At 45.5% G+C, this 19,359-nt stretch overlaps 1 protein-coding gene across 6 annotated transcripts in view; it reads left to right on the top strand.

Moving 5' to 3' along the window:
• The window catches only part of UBR4 (ubiquitin protein ligase E3 component n-recognin 4), a 2,945,062-nt gene that overhangs the window by 2,056,191 nt on the left and 869,512 nt on the right, over positions 1-19,359 (top strand). For all 6 annotated transcript variants that reach the window (XM_069611069.1, XM_069611071.1, XM_069611072.1 and 3 more), the window contains one exon: positions 14,906-15,074. In XM_069611069.1, coding sequence (XP_069467170.1) covers positions 14,906-15,074 — 169 coding nt within the window. The remainder of the gene's footprint in view (positions 1-14,905; positions 15,075-19,359) is intronic.

Below are 19,359 nucleotides of genomic sequence, written 5' to 3' on the forward strand. Positions count from 1 at the left end.
GGTCCCCATCAGAATCGAAACTACACATACATCTTTTAGAGCTGAGGGCCATCCGACTGGCATTGATGGCCTTTTTGCCTTCCATACAGGGGAAGGACAGCCTGATAATTACGGACAACAGAGTGGCCATGTATTACCTCAACGAGAGAAGGTGTAGGGTCACTACTACTGTCCAAGGGAGGCAAATACAGCTCTGGTTTTTGGCACTTCAAAACAAAATCTCTCTTATCAGCTGTTCATCTGGCCGGAGAAGAGACCACGACGGCGGATGCTCTGAGCAGGCAGAGCATAGTCTCCGACGAGTGGGAGTTAGCTCAGGAAGTCCGCCTAGAGATCTTCGCCCTTTGAGGAACCCCTCAATTGTATTTGTTCGCTTCCATTATCAACAGGAAATGCGACCTGTTCTGCTTCAGGGAATGTCCTCATAGAGGAGATCTGGGCGACACGCTCGTGGTAGACTGAAAATGTCCACTACTGTAAAAGTTACCACCAGTCCTTGTCATTCTTCATGTCATCAGGAGGTTGAGGAAGTTTGGGAAGTCCATGATCCAAATTGCTTCGGACTAGGCCAGGAGATCAGGGTACCCCTAACTTCTAGATATGTCCATGTGCCCTCCATTTCGTTTTCTTCAGCGAGTGGTCCTGCTCTCACAAGATGGAGGCTACCTTCTTCACCCAGAAATCTGAACTCTGAACCGCCAGGCTTTGTTTCTGAGAAGTAAAGATACAAAGATTGGAACCTCCTGTGGACATGTTGCTTTTGGCCAAAAGCACTATTCTGCTTCTGTTGGAACAGGTTTTACAGCTGGTGTAAGGATAAAGATATTTGATCCTTTTACTTGCGATACACCTGCAGTGCTTTCTTTCTTGTTACATCTAGCCCATCGAGGGCTGCACGTGGCTACTGCCAAGGGCTACCTTGTGGAATTATCCATCTTGAAACACACTCTGGAGCAACGCTCTTATTTTGAAATAAACATTGTGATACAGTTCCTCAAGGGACTGCAAATATATTTCCACTGGTCCCTTTCATAGTCCCAGATTGTGATCTGAACTTGGTGGTAATATTTTTAATGGGAGTGCCATTTGATCCTCTCAGTTCCTGTACACTCAGATTGACATTTAAGACTATCTTTCTAGGGGCCATTAGTTCTGCTCGCAGAGTGAGTGAGCTACAGGCTCTTTCATGTAATCGGTTACGTAGAGTATATATTTAAAGATTTGAGCAATGCACATAGTTGCATACTTGATCTTTGGAACGCTGCAGCAGCTGGTTACATCAGAGAGAATATGATGATGTCAGAGAAGGTTATAGAATGTTATGATAAGAAGTGAGTCAGTTGGATACTGCTCAATGATGGTAAATGCTGCTGCCCTTTAACGATTATCTTAAATAAATTCTCTTTACTCACCTTGACCCTTGATGTTGGCTTACATAATTTTGGCGACGAGCTGAACTGCTCCCTGGGCTGCAGCAGAAATAGGCAGTGGTGCGGTAGACCCACATTGTAAAGAACACAGCTGACTGCAACGACACGAAAACGGTGCTTGTGACTGTGCCCCGTGTGTTTCCTCCAACAACCAAGGTGAGAGCACAAGGCACTTGGATGTATCTGCATATGAAAATTAAGGTGAGCTGGCTGTGCGTGCAAGAAACGGCTCTGGCACTATAACGGATCTGTGCTGGATCTATATGCGCACAGAGGGACCGGATCCCACGGAGCATTACAGACTCTCCAGATAGGGTATCAGTGCATTAAATAACATGACTGTAGGGGGACCAACACCTCCCTTCCCCCTGGGACACAGTAAAAGACTTTTGGGGATAATAGACGGTGCACGCATCAGCGCAAGATCACCGGCAATGTAATCCAGAGTGGGTGCTCTGAAAAGGAAGTGACCTTGCACGTCAGAGTACGTGGCATCCATATTGTGTTTGGGATGTTTCCAAGGTAACCAGTGCCATGGAAACATACGCCGGAGTAATTTTCCGCACTACATCTTCGCTGTCCCAGTTGCAAATTGTTTTGTGAATGAGGATTATACCAGCACAAGCAGTGGTTCTGTAAGATGCATTAGAATGCTTTAAGTTTCTATACAGGAAAGCAGATCCCGAGTCAATCAGAAGCACAACTGACTAACATCTTAGAAGCACAAAATATTTATTTAAAAAAAAATAGTCGGAAACGCTTTACTGTATTTTGAATTGATAGTTCAGTTTAAACTGGTCCGCAAAAAGAAAGGACCTTAATACACGCTTATACAAACAAAAAACCACAATAAGATAATTCAGGATAATACTGTTCAATCAATCCATCTCACCCATCAAACATCTCCACAGGCTATTTCCACAAGAAAGATGACAAACATACCTGGCCCATCATATTTCTTACCTCAAGCTTGTGGCGAAGCTGTCATCAGATGGAAGAATTGGAAAGAGGATTTTTTAAAATTAATTCTAGCAGCCTATGGTTCCAACTATTCCTTGTAGAGAAAGGATACTCTCCTATACCATTGTTTGGGGACGTGAGGTAGAGACTTCCTGAATCAACAGCAGAAGGAGGACGGAATTTAAGTTCATTCGACCAGAGTGTTTTTTTTTTTTTAATTACATTTTATTGATTTTGAGAGCAACAAAATGTTCAATGGCACAATCCAACTCGAGGGACAAGCAATTCTGATGCTGACACTTTCCGCTTAAACTCCCATCTCCTTGCATCTGGATTTTCTAACTCCAAACAAGTAAATCAATGTCCAAGTGGTCTCAAGATCTCAAGTCCCAACATAATGTGCTTCCTGTTGTGTTCCTATTGTCTATTCGGGCCGGGCCGAGTCTTACCTTATGTTCCATCCGCCCTCTAACCCCTCACCCAAAGGTCTTGCAAAATTTTTGCCACTCAATCTCTATGAATGCACTCCTGTCATGGATTGCCACAGTAATCTTTTCCATCAAATATGTATCCTTTGCTGTGTTGGACCACTCTTTTAGGGTTGGAAGCGCCATACTCTTTCAGTACCTGACACGGCATGCCTGAGCCTCTAAAAGAAGGAAATGCGCCAGTGGTAGGAGGACGTGCCACCAGCCCTCCCACCTCTCAAGACCAAATAGTACCAACATTGGGTCGAGCCCGCACTCTGCCCTCCCCCCGCCTCATCAGCATCCTTGATCCATCCCAAGACCTCTGCCCAATATACCTTAACCCTAGGGCAGCTCCACCACATGTGCCAATAGTCTGCCCCATTGCCACAGCCGTGCCAGCACTGGGGGTTCACTGTGGGGGAACATCTTAGAAAGGCGTGTCGGGTCGTACTTGCAGCTTTGCAATAGTTTCAGGCTGTGGAGCTTATACTGGCATGATTTGACATCTTAAAGGCTCGCCTGCACATCCTTTGCCAGCGGTTTTCATCCAACTCTATACCCAGGTCCCTTTCACACCTCCGGCGAAGTCCCTGTACTGCCCCCCCCCACTCCCTCTTTGATTCTAGCAAGGCCCCGTGGAGACGTGAGAGAAGACCCTTCATTCCGCTGGAGTAAAATCCCTCTGGATCCACTCCTTCCACTTCTCTGTTGTGAAAATGCCCTTTTATCTAAGGTACAGGAGCACTGATAATGTATCTATGCCTAGGGCCTCATTTAATTCCTGGATACCTATGAATTCCCCTTGCTTCCACAATTGACCCACCTTAGCGAGCCCCTCTCAAACCATTCCCGATATCTTGTAACTTCTGGTATGATGTTTTGTACATGGGCGGGCCCAGATGTAGCTCATCGGGGCAGGCCACCTAGTGACCCCACTCGCCCTCCCACCCATGCTCAGCACCTCCCAGTGGACCCTGAGGAACGGTTGTCCTCGGATTCTCCTCTGGAGCCTCCCCGTTGGGGCCCAGAGCCATTCCCCCCTGTTCCCGGGAGCATATTTTGATTCTCTAGGTATACCCACTGCCTCTACGGGTCCTCCCTTAGGTGTGGGACCATTGCCCTAAGTTGTGCTGCCCTGTAATGCAACATCAGGTCTGGAAGCCCCAAGCCTCTGCAGTCCTTCGTCAGTATTAACGATTCATATCCCACACTGGGTTTCTGATTCTGCCACAGGATCCTCAGAATCCGTGACATAGCCTCTTTCAGAAATGTCACCGGGGCACGGACTGGCAGCATTTGGAACGGGTACAGTACTCTTGTGAGGACGTTCATCTTTATTGTAATAAGCCTCCCCATCCACGACAGCTGTCCCCTGTCCCAGGCCGTCATTTCACTATACAACTTGTCGAAGAGGGGAGGATAATTAGCTCGACCCAAGTTCTCCCCTGGTCTGACAATGGTGATGCCAAGGTATCTGATACTGTCGAGCTGCGTTTTCCAACCCTGGGGGCCTAAGTGGTGCCTCAACATCCCTAAAGAAATTTGCAGCGAAGGGAAAAAGTACAGACTTTCCTTTGTTTACCCTGAAGCCCGAAAACCGCCCGTACTCCTCAATTATCACTAGGGCTGCGGGGATGGGGCTGGTAGGGTTCACTAAATGCAACAGCACATTGTCTGCGTAAAGCCCCAGTTTAGATATCCATCCCACCCACCCTAATGCCCTCCACCTGTGGGGCCATCCTTGCCGCTCAGCTAGTACCTCCATTGTCAGTGCGAATAAGAGAAGCGAGAGGGGCAACCCTGCCTCGTTCCCCTCTGCAGTTCAAATGACAGCGACAGCCGCCCATTAACGGTCACCCGGGCTGTGTAGAGCGCATGTATCCCTCTCAAAATCCACTTGCAGAAACCCATATTTCAGTAAGACCCCATATAGAAACTCCAATCCACCCGATCGAAAGCCTCAAGGGCGATCAGCACTGGGTTCTCTTCCTCCTTTGATGCCGCCTCCATCGGGTGCAGTGTTTTACGCAGGGTGTCGGCACCTTGCCTGCCCTGAATAAACCCCACATGGTCCAAGTGGACCAATTTTGGCATAAGCCCCTCCATCCGCATGGTCAACACTCTTGTGAAAATGTTGGCTTCAACGTTAAGTAGGGAAATGGGGTAATATGATTTGCAACTTTCAGGATCCCTACCAGCCTTTGGTATAACCGTTATTAGTGCCCTCCCAAAAGAGAGAGGTGCCCTCCCCATGGCCAAAACGTTATTAAATAATTTCGCCAGATGTTGGGCGAGAGATCCAGCAAAAGTCTGGTAGAACCCGACTGTGTACCCGTCAACCCCAGGTACCTTCCGTGGCTTAAGGCTGCCAACTGCCCTTAGCACTTCATCCTTGGTGACTTGTTTTTCCAATTCAATGTTCTCACTACTTTGGAGTTTCGGCAGGGTCACCTCCCCCAAGTATCTGCACAGCACCTCCTCCTCTGCCCCCCCTCTGTCCCATAGAGATGTTCATAGAAAGTGGCGAATTCCTGCACCACCTCTCCCACCAGGGAGTGTAATTGCCCTTCTGAAACCCTAACCCCCGATACCCACCTCTCTGCCCGTTGACCCTGAAGCCTGGCCACCAGCAAGGTGCCTGCCTTATCCCCTTCTCATAATACCTTTGTTTCAGAAACTGCAGGCCGGTAATCGCCTTCCCCACCTCCATATCCCTCAGCTCCTGACGCATCTCCCTTGCTAGCCTCAAGTCCTCCTCCTTCCTCCTTTCCCCTTTGCCTTCCAAAGTGTTCAACTTGCGGATCTCCTCCCTCAGTTTCTCAGCTAGTAGGGTCCTAACTCTCTTTTTGGCGGCACCTTCTCAGATACGTAGGCGCCTCCAAGTCACCTTGGCTGCATCCCACGTCATGCCCGATTCGACCTCCCCTATGTCGTTAAAGTGAAAGAACTCTTCAATCGCCTCCTTCATTTCTCTCACAAAGACAATGTCCTTCCGCAGGGCGTCATTGCACCGCCACAATGATTCTGGGGCCTCAATCCCGTCAGCACTATGCCCATACCCACAATGTCGTGATCTGACCAACTGATAGGGGTGAGGTCACTTGTGGCGACCCTACTGACATGTTTCTGATGCACGAACCAGTAATCGATCCTTGTTCTGGTTCCGTGAACGGGGGAGAAAAAGGTGTGAAGTCCCTTTCCGTGGGGTGACATTCCCTCCATACATCTATCAGCCCCATGTCCAACATATAGACCATGAGTCCCCCTTCCAGTTGCCTTACCCCTCCCCCCCTCCTGTGGGATCACTGTGATCTTAAGTAGCGCCCCATGGCTTCCCGTGGTACCTGTAGCTGTCCCATGTTTGGGCAATATATCGAGGCAATGGTCAACTGCGCTCGCTTGAGGGTCCCAGAAATCGCCCAAGCCCTCCGTCAGACCAGTGGTTCAACTATCCGAGTTCTCTGGTTAAGAATAATGCCTACTCCGCCCCCAGCACCCTCTTGGAGGGCCCGGAATCCCAGAATACCTGTCCAACGTGAGCCCCTGCGATACATCTTGCCTCCCCCTGAATTAACCTTGTCTCTTGTACCACCAATACATCAAAATCTCAATTTTGTATTTCCCTTCCCAACAGCGAGTGCTTAGTGGGTGAGTTCGGGCCCTTGACATTCAGAGTCCCCATCCTGAGGACCTCGGCCCGGCCCCCATTCTGAACATGTGCCATCTGGAAGCGTGAACTTGCGTCTTGACCACTCAACCCCTTTTGATGCCGTGATCTCCATCTTTATGTTCACTATATGCCCCCCCTCTACTAACCCCGAACACCACCCACCCCCCTGTCCCCACAACAGAAAACAATCTCCCTTTCAAAGCGCCCACCTTGTGATGGGTCACCAGGGGCAAATGCTTGCCTCTCCCACCGTCTCAATTACCCCCTCAGTCTCGTCACTCATTGTGCGACAGTGTCTTCTACCCTTCTATAACTTTACTAGCACCTTCCCTTTATGAAAGAATCTCAGGACTTCTTCTGTGGAGGGGTGTTGAGCTTCTTGAACTTCCTGACCACAAAAGTGATGGTTGGAAGGTTTCGAATGAATCTAAACCACTGGCAATTGCTCTGGGCAACCTTCCACACCACCGTTTTTAATCCCGTCTGCGCCATTGCAAAAGGGGACCAGCCATGTGCAAATCAGTCAGCAGCTGCCACCACCGAAGGTAGCAGCCCAGCCCGAACTGCTAGGCCGAGTCCCCTCTGCACAGAAAACCAAGCAACCCCAGACATGTTTCGGCCTTGTTGGACCTCCTCAGTGAGGTGCTGCCTGGTTCCCTGTGGCGCAGCGAGCAAGGGACCCACATCTGGGCATACCCTCTCACAAGGAGAAACAAACTGACCACAAAGGTGATGGGTGGAAGGTTTCGAATGAATCTAAACCACTGGCAATTGCTCTGGGCAACCTTCCACACCACCGTTTTTTAGCCCGTCTGCGCCATTGCAAAAGGGGACCAGCCATGTGCAAATCAGTCAGCAGCTGCCGCCACCGAAGGTAGCAGCCCAGCCCGAACTGCTAGGCCGGGTCCCCTCTGCACAGAAAACCAAGCAACCCCAGACATGTTTCGGCCTTGTTGGACCTCCTCTTGAACTTCCTGCCACCCGGCATCATCTTCTTTACATTCTGTGGACCCTCCGGTCCACTCTGTTCCACCAATCCGGCCCCCGCCCCTTCCGGGCCTTTGCTCGAGTCTTCACCCTTGAGGACCTGGAGGACCTGTTGTGCCTCCTGACCACTGGTCACCCGATAGTCTGCCTCTCCTCTTTCAAATGACGGGGCGAATGGAAAGGACCAGTGGTATCCCTTTTCGGTGAGCCACTGTGTAAGGGGGGGCGGCAATCTCTGCGACAGGACAGAGTGAGTCCTGAAAGATCCTGGAACACCCTGATTGTGTCTCCCTCATATTGGAAGCTCCACAGACGCTTTGCCTTCTCCAGGACCTCCATTTTCTCTCTGTACCTTAAGAAGCGGACTACTATCCTACTAGTCCTATCCTACTACTATTGTTATATGTACCAAGTTGTTAAAATATTCGGCGCTTTGGAGTAAAGCGCTATATAAACAAAATAAATACAAATACTATCGACCTTGGCCCTTTCCCTCCTCCACCTCTGTGAGCCAGTTTCAAGTTGCACCTCCTTTCCACCTTCCAAGGCAAAGAGCTGGTTGATCAGTCCTTGCACCTTCCTTCCCACCTCTGTCGCTGATTCTCCCTTCTGCTCTCTCTGACTCCCAGGATGCGCAAGTTCTTCCGGCGCTCCCTATTTTCCAAATCATCCAGTTTCAGAAGTGTTTCTTCTTCCCTCAGCTCTAGGTCCGTCAGGCGTGCCTCATATTTCATATCCAGCAGGTCCATCTGCAAATGATTATTCTCCATCCCCTCCATTTTGTCCTCCAGTTTGTCCATGCGACCCTTGAGATCGCAGAATCGATTAATGATTAAATGTGCCGAGGCCAACGTAAGTGAGTAGCTCTGGAAAGAAAAAGATCCTGATCTTGACTGAACGACAGAAATGGCAAAAAAGTGGAACATACAGCGTTGTGCATTAAAGAGTTTAAGGAAAACAAGAAAGGAACAGACAATTCAAGGAAGACCCTTGAGCAGCTTGGAACTAGCTTGGTGCAGAAAGATAGACCAGACAGTAAAGCTTTAGCAAGAGGAGAAAATGCACATAACGCAGACAAGGAAAATGACTGGAGAAACGGAGGAAGAGATGAAGATACTGACAGAAACAGAGGAAGAAGTAGAGGCTTTCCAAGCAACCGAAAAGTCATGTCCTTTGGTCATGGAGGATCTCGATTTTTTTTTTTTATTTTATTTTTTATTTTTTTTTAGGGGTTGCTATAGATGTGGGAGTGCCGAACATTTCGAAAAAGACGGAGAAAGTACAGCGCTACACGTTGAATGTAGGCGATGTGGGAAAAGAGGACACATATCCAAGTGCTGTTGATTGTGGAATGGAAATATGGGAATTATAGAAGATGCTGCTGATGATATAAAGATGTGTATGAAAGGTTTAATGTTGTACAAGTGGTGGATGCGGTGTGTGAAATTAAGATAAAAAACAAAATGGAGTATTTATTGAAATGTTAGTGGACAGTGGTGCGGACTACACCTTGATTAGTAAGAAGTCTTGAGAAGAAGGTCTTTCAAAGTGTATATTAAGAGGCCAGGATAAAAGCCAATACATATGGTGAGAACCCCATAATAATAATCTGAGAGTTAGATGCAATGCTATCGGTTAAAGGTAAAACCACCACTAGCAAAATATGTGACCAATGTAGGGGGAATCTACTGTCGTGGAGCTGTCAGGCAACTCTTGGAATGAAACTGGACCCCAATGGTAAGGAACAGGTACATAATGGATTTAATATGGTAGCAACGGATTCACAAGAATATGCAACAAAGGTCTACGAAGAGTTGGATGAGAAGGAGGTAGCCAATTGGACACCCAATGTATTCAGATCTGATGTTGGGTGTTTAAAGGGATTTAGTCACAAAATCAAGCTTAAGAAGAATGCTGTTCCGTTTGTGGCAAAACCTAGACCCGTTCCTCTAGCATGTAAAAGAGAGGTAGAATTGGAAATTGAAATGATGCTCAAAGAAGGCATCATTGAGAGGTCGGAAGCATCAGAATGTGATTGTTAAAAAGCCCAATGGATATATAAGGCCATGTACAAGCTTTAGAATGGAATTGGCGCAGGAATCCCCCCCTCTGCTCCCCTTCTCTCAGCCTTTGCAAAAAGGCAGCGAAATAGAGTTTAAAACAGCGATCATTGTAGCAAAACCCTCCTACTTTAATACCAGAATCACTGATGCTCGGTCTAGTTCAAGTGAATTGTTCAAAATTCTCACTGAATCTGAGGATCCACCAACTGTCAATCAGGTTATCACCAAAGACACTGCTTGGTGCCAGGCCATTCATGGTGAATTTTCTGCAAAAATCCTTGGACTCAGGCCGAACATACGGGACCTTCAAGAGTACTCTGGTGAGACTAGACTGCCTCCCTCTCCGCTAGTGTTCAACTATCCCTCCTTTCCCTCTCTCCAAATCTCTAAGACAATTCTTGCCATGAAATCTTCTTCTTGCCTGGGAGACAGCTGCCCTATTAATATTCTTAGAATGCCTCCTGAGATACTTGTCCCCCTGGATAACTAGATTTATTAATCTCTCTGTCCCCTCTTCTCTTAAAGAGGCTTGGATTACATGACTGCTTAAGAAATATTCTCTGGCTCCAGCCTTGGCCATCAGCTATCGGCCCGTTACAAACGTGCAATTTTTGCTTAAGATCATGGACAAAGTAGCCTACTTACAGATTCAGGGTCACCTCGAAGAACGCATTATCCTGGGGGATCGCCGGTTGGGTTTCAGAGCTAAGCGTGGAACAGAAACTGCTATGCTGGATCTTAAATCCATCTTGGCCAGCATAGTGGACAGGGGCTGCCCTGCTAATGCTCTTGTCTCTCTCTGCAGTCTTTGATCTGGTTGATCACTCTGTGTTGGTGACCAGAGTAAACGACCAGGCACACTTCTTAGATTTGGCAGCTCAGTGGATCACTTTCTTCTTGTGACTACGCACTTCGAGAGTGGCTGTGGGTGAAGCGAGCTCCCTTCCCATTACTCATACCTGCAACGTCCCTCAGGGATCGTGTATTGCACCTATGGTCTTTAATGTCTACATCCGGCCCCTCCTCAGTATCCAGGACCTCCTGGGTGTACAGTACACCAACTACGCTGACGACCCCCAGGTCGTCCTCGAGCTTACTGGTGATCACACACAGTACTCGGTTGCCATCAACAAAGTGCATAATGCTGTTCAGAGGTGGATGGCTGACAACTCTTCAGCCCTTAATAAGGACAAAACCAAGCTCCTGATAGTGGCGTCTGGCCCTCGACTGAAGAAGCTTGACCTAGTTTATAGTAGCTTCTCCATTGCCGGCCACTCTATCGCTGTCTCAAAAAGTGTGAAGACGCTCTGTATTTTTCTTGATAGCCAACATACTATGAAAACTCATGTCTCCATCTCTACTCCTCTTGTGGCTAAATAACAGGGCTTCTTAGTCATATCTGGCCTTTCATTCCAGTCAGGAATTGTTCTCCATTTGCCACTGCCCTAGTTAATTCAATGCTGGACTACTGTAATGGTCTTACTGGCACGTCGCAAACAAATATTCATTCTCCCCAGGTCTCTCAAAATGGTGCAGTTCGCGCCATTCATGGCTTGTCTAGACGGAACCATATTTTAGATACCAGAAAGGATCTCCATTGGCTCCCCATAGGACATCGGATCACTCACAAGATACTGACATTGTCTTATAAATGCTGGACTGGCACCAGTCCTAAATATTTGAAGGACTGGATTAAGGTGAACAAACCAGGGCACGTTCTGCACTCTCAGGACAATCTTAAACTCCTTCAGCCCAGATACAAGCTGGTCAGGTTTGGTGGTACAACCTTTGATGTCCAGGCTCCCCTAGCATGAAATGCTTTACCAGGCCCTATTAGATCAGCAAGCACAATCACTTTTTTTAAAGAAACGGGTGAAGCACCACCTTTACAATTTTAAACCTGGCTCAATGCCTCCTTGCATGTTTGTCCTCTTCTGGCTCTGACTTTCGTCTGTCATGTATTTGATTGTTGCTGTTTTTTTGCTGTTTTTGTGTGTGCCCTGAGGCCTATGGGCATGTGGCGCTCTATAAGAATTAAATTAAATTAAAATTATAGTTCTCAGGCAAATTAACAGAAATATTGTAACTGTAAGATTTCCCTTACTGAAAATTGACGAGATGATTACAGATTTGAGTGGTTCTAAAGTCTATTCACTATTAGACCTCAAATCTGCCCATCACCAGATTAGGATGCACCCTACCTCTCATGATGCACTCACGTTCAGCCCACATGTTCAAATGTGTTCGGATGCCGTTTGGGCTGATTTCAGCAGCCAGTGTTTTCCCAAGTGTGATGCACAATATTTTAGGTGGGCTAAATGGTGTCAAGTTTTACCAAGATGTTATTCTTGTGTGGGGGGAAGACAGAAGTGAACATGACATAAGATTGAAGCATGTGTTGACTTTGGAAGTGGCTGGTATGATAATAACATTGCAAAAGTGCAGATTAGGTGTGCCGCGAGTGCATTAATTGCGCTACATTGTGTCAGGAGATGGTCTTCGTTGAGCATTGTGAGAGCCATTATGGAGATGCAATCACCACAAAACTGAAGTGCCATCCTTTCTGGGGATGATTGAGTACTATGCTAAATTTGTTAAAAATCTTGCGAGTAAAACAGTGAACATGCGAATCATGACCAGGAAAGTTGTGAAATTTGAGTGGGACGACGGATGCGAAGAAGAGTTTGTAAGAGTTTGCCTCGGAATTTGGTCTGGGGGTATGCTAATGCAAGAGGATGGAAGTGGTTTGCATACCATAGCCTATGCCTCAAGGGCACTCAAGGAGGTGGAAACGCATTATTCCGTGATTAAACAGGAGGCACTGGCTTCAGAGTGCATTTGTATGGTAGAGAATTTACTGTTGGAACTGACCGCAAGCCGTTAGTTACTTTTTTTGATTAAAAAAAGGTTTAGACGGAGTATCAAGGAGGATTTCCATATGGATAGCAAGTTTGCAAGGTCTTGAATTTGTGGTAGAGCATGTAAATGGGAAGGATAATGTGTGACCGATGTGTTATCCAGGCGTCCCCTTGTCAAAGGTGGTGAGCTTGACTTTTTGACAGATGAAGGGATCAAGGACATATTTGTTGTGGAGGAGTTATTGCGTGAAGAGCACTGCCGTGGGGCTTGTCAGGATGACAGGTTGTACCAAGAGGTGAAATGGATGGTGGAAACGTGATGGACTCGGAGCAATCATCAAAAGTTGGGTGATAAACTCAAAGAATTCAGAAAAGTGAAGGAGGAATTAAATGTTTCGGATGACTTGGTGTGCAGAGGTCAGAGATTATTACTCCCTGTGGGGATGCAAGAAAGGGTGGTGTATATAGGACATAGTGCACATATGGGGATCTGTAAAACCAAAGTCCTCATAAGAATGGATTTCTGGTGGCCTGCCATGGACAGGTTTGTTGAGGCGAGGATTAAGGAGTGCGAAGAGTCTAATAGCATCAACAAGGTCTTGGATACAAGAACTCCACCCATGAGTGTACCACAAGCACCCAGAATTCTCTGGGACAACATTGCTATAGATTCATTAGGGCCATTCAATTTTCATGGTATTAATGACTCTTATGTCGTTGTGGTCATGGACTTGTTTACTAAGTGTCTGGATATAGAAGTGATCTAAGGCACTACATCGAAGAACAGTATGATGTAAGGCAAATTCTAAGTTTTCCTGTGCCAAAACTGTGGGGAATGATTATGGCAATGCGGTGCAGGTGGAGTGGTAATGTGTGGAATAAGGAGCGCAATGTGAAGAGAGATCATAGGTGCTCCCCTCAGCCGCTGTAGTCCACACACACATACACACACACCTCTCATGCATGTTCAATTCGACGTGTTTTAAAATTGGTTCATCTCACATGTACATTTCATGATTCTTTCTTCAGTTCATTGGAAGGGGAGTAGGTGTGTTATATAGTGTATGTAGTTAAAGGTTTGAGCAATGTACATAGGTGCATACTTGATCTGTGAAACCCTGCAGCAGCTGGTGACATCAGAGGGGACCTGATTATGTTAGAGGAGGTTATTGAGTATTACGATAAGAAATTAGTCTGTTGGATACTGCTCAAGGATGGGAAATGCTGCAGCTCTTTAGTGTTAATCTTAAGTAAAGACTTTTCACTCACCTTGACCCCGCATGTTGTCTTTCATCATAATCCACCTTTCAAAACTTTTTCTAAGTACAAGGTAGTCCTGAGGGTTTGTTCAGCCATTCTTTCCAAGGTGGTGAACGAAGTCAATCTGACCCAAAAGATTACTTTTGCCAGCATTTTATCCACCTCCTCATCCTTCCAAGGAGGAAGAGAGGTTACACACACTTGACCCAAAAAGGGCTCTGAGCTTTTATATTGCCAGATTGGCAAATATCAGGCAGGACAATCAACTCTTTGTTGATTACACTGGACACAGACTGGGTCAAGCTGTAACTAAACAGACCAGGATCATTCTGTGCATTTCAGAATGTTATTAGTTGGCTGGAAAAGATGTCCCTGACAATCTAAGGGCATATTCCAACAGAGGAGTGGCAACCACTTTGGCTCTTCAAAGATGTGTACCGGTGCAGGATTTTTGTAATACTGAAACTTGGTGTTCGATACACACCTTTTCAAAACATTACTTTATGGTCACCTTATCAGGTCAGGACACTAGGTTTGGGAAGGCTGTTTTGTACAGTATGAACCAGTAACAACAATCCAGTGGTCCGACCTCAGTCTATCTAACTGCTATGGGATTCTATCAAAGATGAGAACCCATGGGAGGACACAATCCATTAGAAGGACAAATTACTTAGCTCTGGTAATGTTCTTAATACTGGATGTTCCTCCCACGGATTCCTCAATGCCCAACAGCATGCCCCTCTGACTGTTGGTGAATTCTTTTAATACACTTCTCTCTCTTTCAACGTCCATGCAGGGTTATGTGTCCTGTAGACGGCAGTGCAAAAGGAGGAAAAACTAGAACCGAGGCAATGGGTGCAGGGCGTGCTATTTATACCACATTCAATGCCCCGTCTGAGTGCGGGAATGATAGCCGCTGAGGGACATGGACCCAATGCTGCACCACGCCCTCTGCTGTCAGAAAATGTTTCTGAAACTGCAAGCAGCATATCGGTATAGTAAAGATGAGGAATCTGTGGGAGGAACATCCAGTAGAAAGAATGTTACCACATGGGTAAGTAAATTGTTCTTTGGTAATGTCGCATGTAGTCTGAAGGAGCATCTCTTTGTCTGTGAGATGCTGCTTGTAGTATATATGGAATGAGTGAATTTTGAAGCGAAGCAAAGGATCTGTGTTTTATTGTCTTCACTATGTTCTCTTGATTAGGTGAAGCATCTAGTAGTCAAGAAGAGCAACTCTGCACTGCCCTGGTCAACCAGCTCAATAAATTTGCTGACAAGGAGACTTTGATCCAGTTTTTGCGCTGCTTCCTGCTGGAATCCAATGCTTCCTCTGTGCGCTGGCAGGCTCACTGCCTAGCGCTACATATTTACAGGTGAGAGACGTCATTGTACTGCATATCTATTATAGTGCATGATGAACTGCTGTCAATAGGAATTTCTTTAAGAGTAAAGGTCTAAACTGTGACTCCGAATCCTCTGTCATTTTTAGTTTGTGCTATTAGGTGTTGTTTGCAACACTTATAATAGCCCACACTATTGCATTCAAGTACTGATTCATGTACACATATGGAGAAGGGCTTCTTATGAGTGGTGAACGCTTAAATGACATTTGAGGAGGGATACAGTGTTGTCTGAGTATTGTTTGGTTAGAAGCCCTACCATTCCGTGCCCCTAGTTATGCTATTTCCTATGGCTAATCCCACCACTTCCTGCCTTTCTTACAAACTCTTTGAGCTCTGAGCTCTTCCATGGTGGCAGCCATTTTGGATAAACTGCTTAGTTCAGTGCTCTGCCAATGCAGGGACAATCTTGCTAATCATTTTCCTTCAATTAAGACACCCGCTAAACAACAAAGTAGTTGTTTTCCTTTTAGAGATTATGGCATTTAGGTACTATTTGAGAAATAAATTATGAGCATATTACACTCTGCTACTAAACATATATTACAGTTTTAAAACATATTTCTGTACATGGCGCCTTTATATAATATTCCTTTAAATTTAAACCAAATTAATCTAGCATTACTTTTTTTTCATATGCACCTTGCGTGTGCGCATCTTGAACCATAGAAGCTTGAGGCAGAGGCCGTCTATGTGTATGCCGGAGCCTTCATCCATATGCAGGGCTCAGATATACCGCGCTCAGCTTAAATTTAGCCCCAGATCCCAAGGTTTTTCTATGCTGCCTATGGAATGCGCGTTGTAAATCCTAAATAAATGTTTAATAATAAAAACTACAAAACAACTGCCGTGGGATTCAGTTGATTACGGCTGTCTTCATTGGGATGCTACTGTTTTGCCGAAGCCTTGTAAAATCTTCTGAATTGAAGTAGCGCAGTTAGTATGTGTGGCGGATCCCTTTCAGTGACTTTTGCATACATGGTCATCATGGAAAATTCGCCGGGTTGAAAGCTGTTTTACCGCTCAGTTAGTCAGAGTCCCACGGTGTCAGCCTTCTTGTTTTGATGTGATGAGTTAGTTTGCTGTTGCTGCAAGAAAAAGAATGCGAGAGCTGAAGAAAAGCTGCTGCTTTTCGCTTCAAACTTATTTGTGTTTCCTCACTTGAACTGGCAGTGCATTACTTTGAGCATGTCCCGTACATTAGTCACATGTTCACAAAAAAGCAAAAACCATGTGGGCTCAGAATGATGAATTATCATGCAAAAAGTGTTGCATTATTTTGCAGGGTGTAAAAATCAAAATCAAATCCATGCAATTTGTCGAATGAAGGATAAACTAAACTGGAATAACAAATCTATGTGACAGATGTGAATGGTGACATTTACTGAAACTTGTTAAGGTAGTTCAATGGGCTAATACCTTAATTTTATCTTTAGCAACCAGGTATAACCGCACAGTCATGGGTTCAAATCTCTCCATGTTTCAATGAAAACAGAATAAGCAACATTCAGTTGGGTAATGGTAATTCCTTTTTTCAATGTCAAGTGAAACATTTATGTCTAAGTAGTGGAGTCTGAGCAGAGTCTCGTGAGTCTGCTGAGGGCATCTTTCCATTCCCATTGATGACTGGGCGGAGTTCTACACAAAAACCCTTGCAATCTGTGGAGTCTGAGCTGAGTCTCATGAGTCTCTGGAGGCTTGCGAGGCTCAAGTTCGAGCTGCTCTCATTATGGAACAAGAGAGAGCTTATGCAAAAACATCGGCAGCCGCTCACCCGTTTGCAACTTCGGCACGGTGGTGAGGGAGATCGTGCCAGTATCATTCCACCTACAAGCCGCATGGAATTCGAGCGCGGCAAACGACAAGTAAGACCCCAATGCTCTACCCCTGTCTTTACCCTTGTCTCAGTTACCTATATAATGCGTATATTGAACAATGACACGAATGTGAACAACATGAACAGTAGTTTACATCCAGTGAATTATGAGCATGTGGTACAAAAGGGGCGAGGCGATCAGTGTGAACACAAGTGGTGTGACACTTAAGCATTGTGTGCCGTAAAGAATACAGTAGCGCACTACACGTTAAATCTCCTAAATGCTGAACGTGAGAATGATCTAGCTCAATTACGCGAACTGTTACTCCCACACCGAAAGGTCATAAATGACAATCAGTTCGAAAATCTGATGTGTTCCATCGCGGAGGAAATAAAAGATGTAAGGAATCTGGATACTATACCCTCATAACGAATGTTAGCGTGGGCAAACTTTAAAAATGTCTCTGATTCCAACAGATGCCACTGATGCCAGGCGAGGTAGTCGAATGCAGCGCCTGACATCCGAAATCACTGGTAATTGGATCGAAAGCACAAGCTTTCCAACCAAAACAAACTCATCAACATTGCTCATTCTGGAAATAGACATGGGTAAAAAGAGACAACAGGATCGTAAAAATGCATCAAGTACGGTCTTAATATTGGAACAAACGCAAATACCAGCAATAAGTAGGGAAGAAGAGAAGGAGCCAAATGAAATGCATGCCCCAGTACATGAGGACATTGACATTCCGTTTCAAGCCAACCCGGACTCCTTTTTGCAAATAAAAAATAAGGATGGAACCAATAAAAGTGTGAACAAGAGTCCTACCCCCAAGAAACGTGCGTCTCATTGACAGTTGTAGACAAACTGCTGCAGGATTTAACAAAAATGAACAGTGATCTAAATGCGAAATCTGTAAGCAATTCATACCCATTGAAGGTGGTGAGGACAATCGGAACAAGGATAATGAATTGTTGGAGTTGCTGTTTGCAGTCTGTAGCAACACAAACATGACTAGTCCGGTGTACAAATGGCCGCCAAGCTCACGGAAACGTCGCTGGATAGATTTGAGTCTGCTACCAGTGATCTTCTGTTCTCAAAACAGAAACAAGTTGCGGAACAATACAGCAAGTACCACAGACGATATGCTTGGCAGAAGTCTTAGCAAGAAGCAACCCAATTATGAAGACATATTACCTGAGCAGTCCAAAAGAAATTGTAATTCATCTTCTTCGTCAGATGAAACCTTATTGGAATCATCTATCATGGAATGGCAATACCCAAAAATAAGACGTCTCCAATATAAAGCCAATGCTAATCGGGCTCTTAAAGAGAAGAATATTTAGAACCTTGTCAAAGAATCATTAAATGACCTTAGACCGTACATTATGTCCTCATTGGCCATATCAATTGCACCCATGATTGTGCTATATGAACAAATTAATGAAAGCTTAAAGGATTTATCAACACTGTGAGCACTTATGAACTCGAAATTGGTAACTAGTGAATCAGATAATACTTCTGTGAAAGCAAAGATATGGGGCAATATAAAAATAATAGATCTGTCGCTTAAAGAGCTTGTGGACCAAAAAAGAAACAGTGAAGATAAGAGACCTGGCAGAAGTCGCTAGAGAAGCTCTTGGCCTCCTTAAACACAATCAAAATGTACACAAAGAAGCTAATTCTAATCTCACCGTAAATCCTCAACAAATGAAAATGAATGCAAGCTTGGGTATGATGGCCTCGATGATTGACGAAGGTGTCTTTGATGCAGGAGCTAGCCAGAAGAATGGTGCACTGGCGGAAATAGATGTACATCCGCCCGGTTGTGAAGTCATTGACTAAGAAGAGAGTAATGAACCTCAGGCCGATCCTGTTATTCAGGCTGCATCACATGGAGCAGAGCTGAGCTCAAGTGGGGGGGGGTAGCAGGAACAAAGCTCAAAGTTCTGCCACAAGCCCCTCTGAACTGTCAACGTCAGCAAATGGTGAGGGCATTATCGGTAACCCTGACGTTGAGGAATGTCAAACGGTAGAGGAGAAAGATAAAACCTATTCGATATTCCAAAAGAACAGTGCTACCCTGACTAAGCCACTCCAGGAAAAAAAATTTGAAAAATCAAAACAGTACAAGAAAAAGAAACAACTTGGGATCAAAAAGAATTCAGAGAAACCTAAAATCTGTGAATGTATTTGTCAACTCCTAAAGACAAGGCACAAAGCCAAAAAAGGATGAAGAAGTGGTAAAACACAGTGTGGGATCTCAGATAGCGTCCCAAGTTGACCTGACTCTAACAGCAGACACATCCGTTAATTAATTAATGAATATCTGTGCATATGATGATGAGGTAATAACGGATGCCAGCAAGGAAGAAAGGGAAGATGAGAATAGGGAGCCTTCACGTGGTATGGCATTGCCTGAAATTATGGACAAGTGTTAT

The sequence above is a fragment of the Ambystoma mexicanum genome, chromosome 8, assembly GCF_040938575.1.
Source record: "Ambystoma mexicanum isolate Mex_15411 chromosome 8, UKY_AmexF1_1, whole genome shotgun sequence".
Taxonomy (NCBI): domain Eukaryota; kingdom Metazoa; phylum Chordata; class Amphibia; order Caudata; family Ambystomatidae; genus Ambystoma; species Ambystoma mexicanum.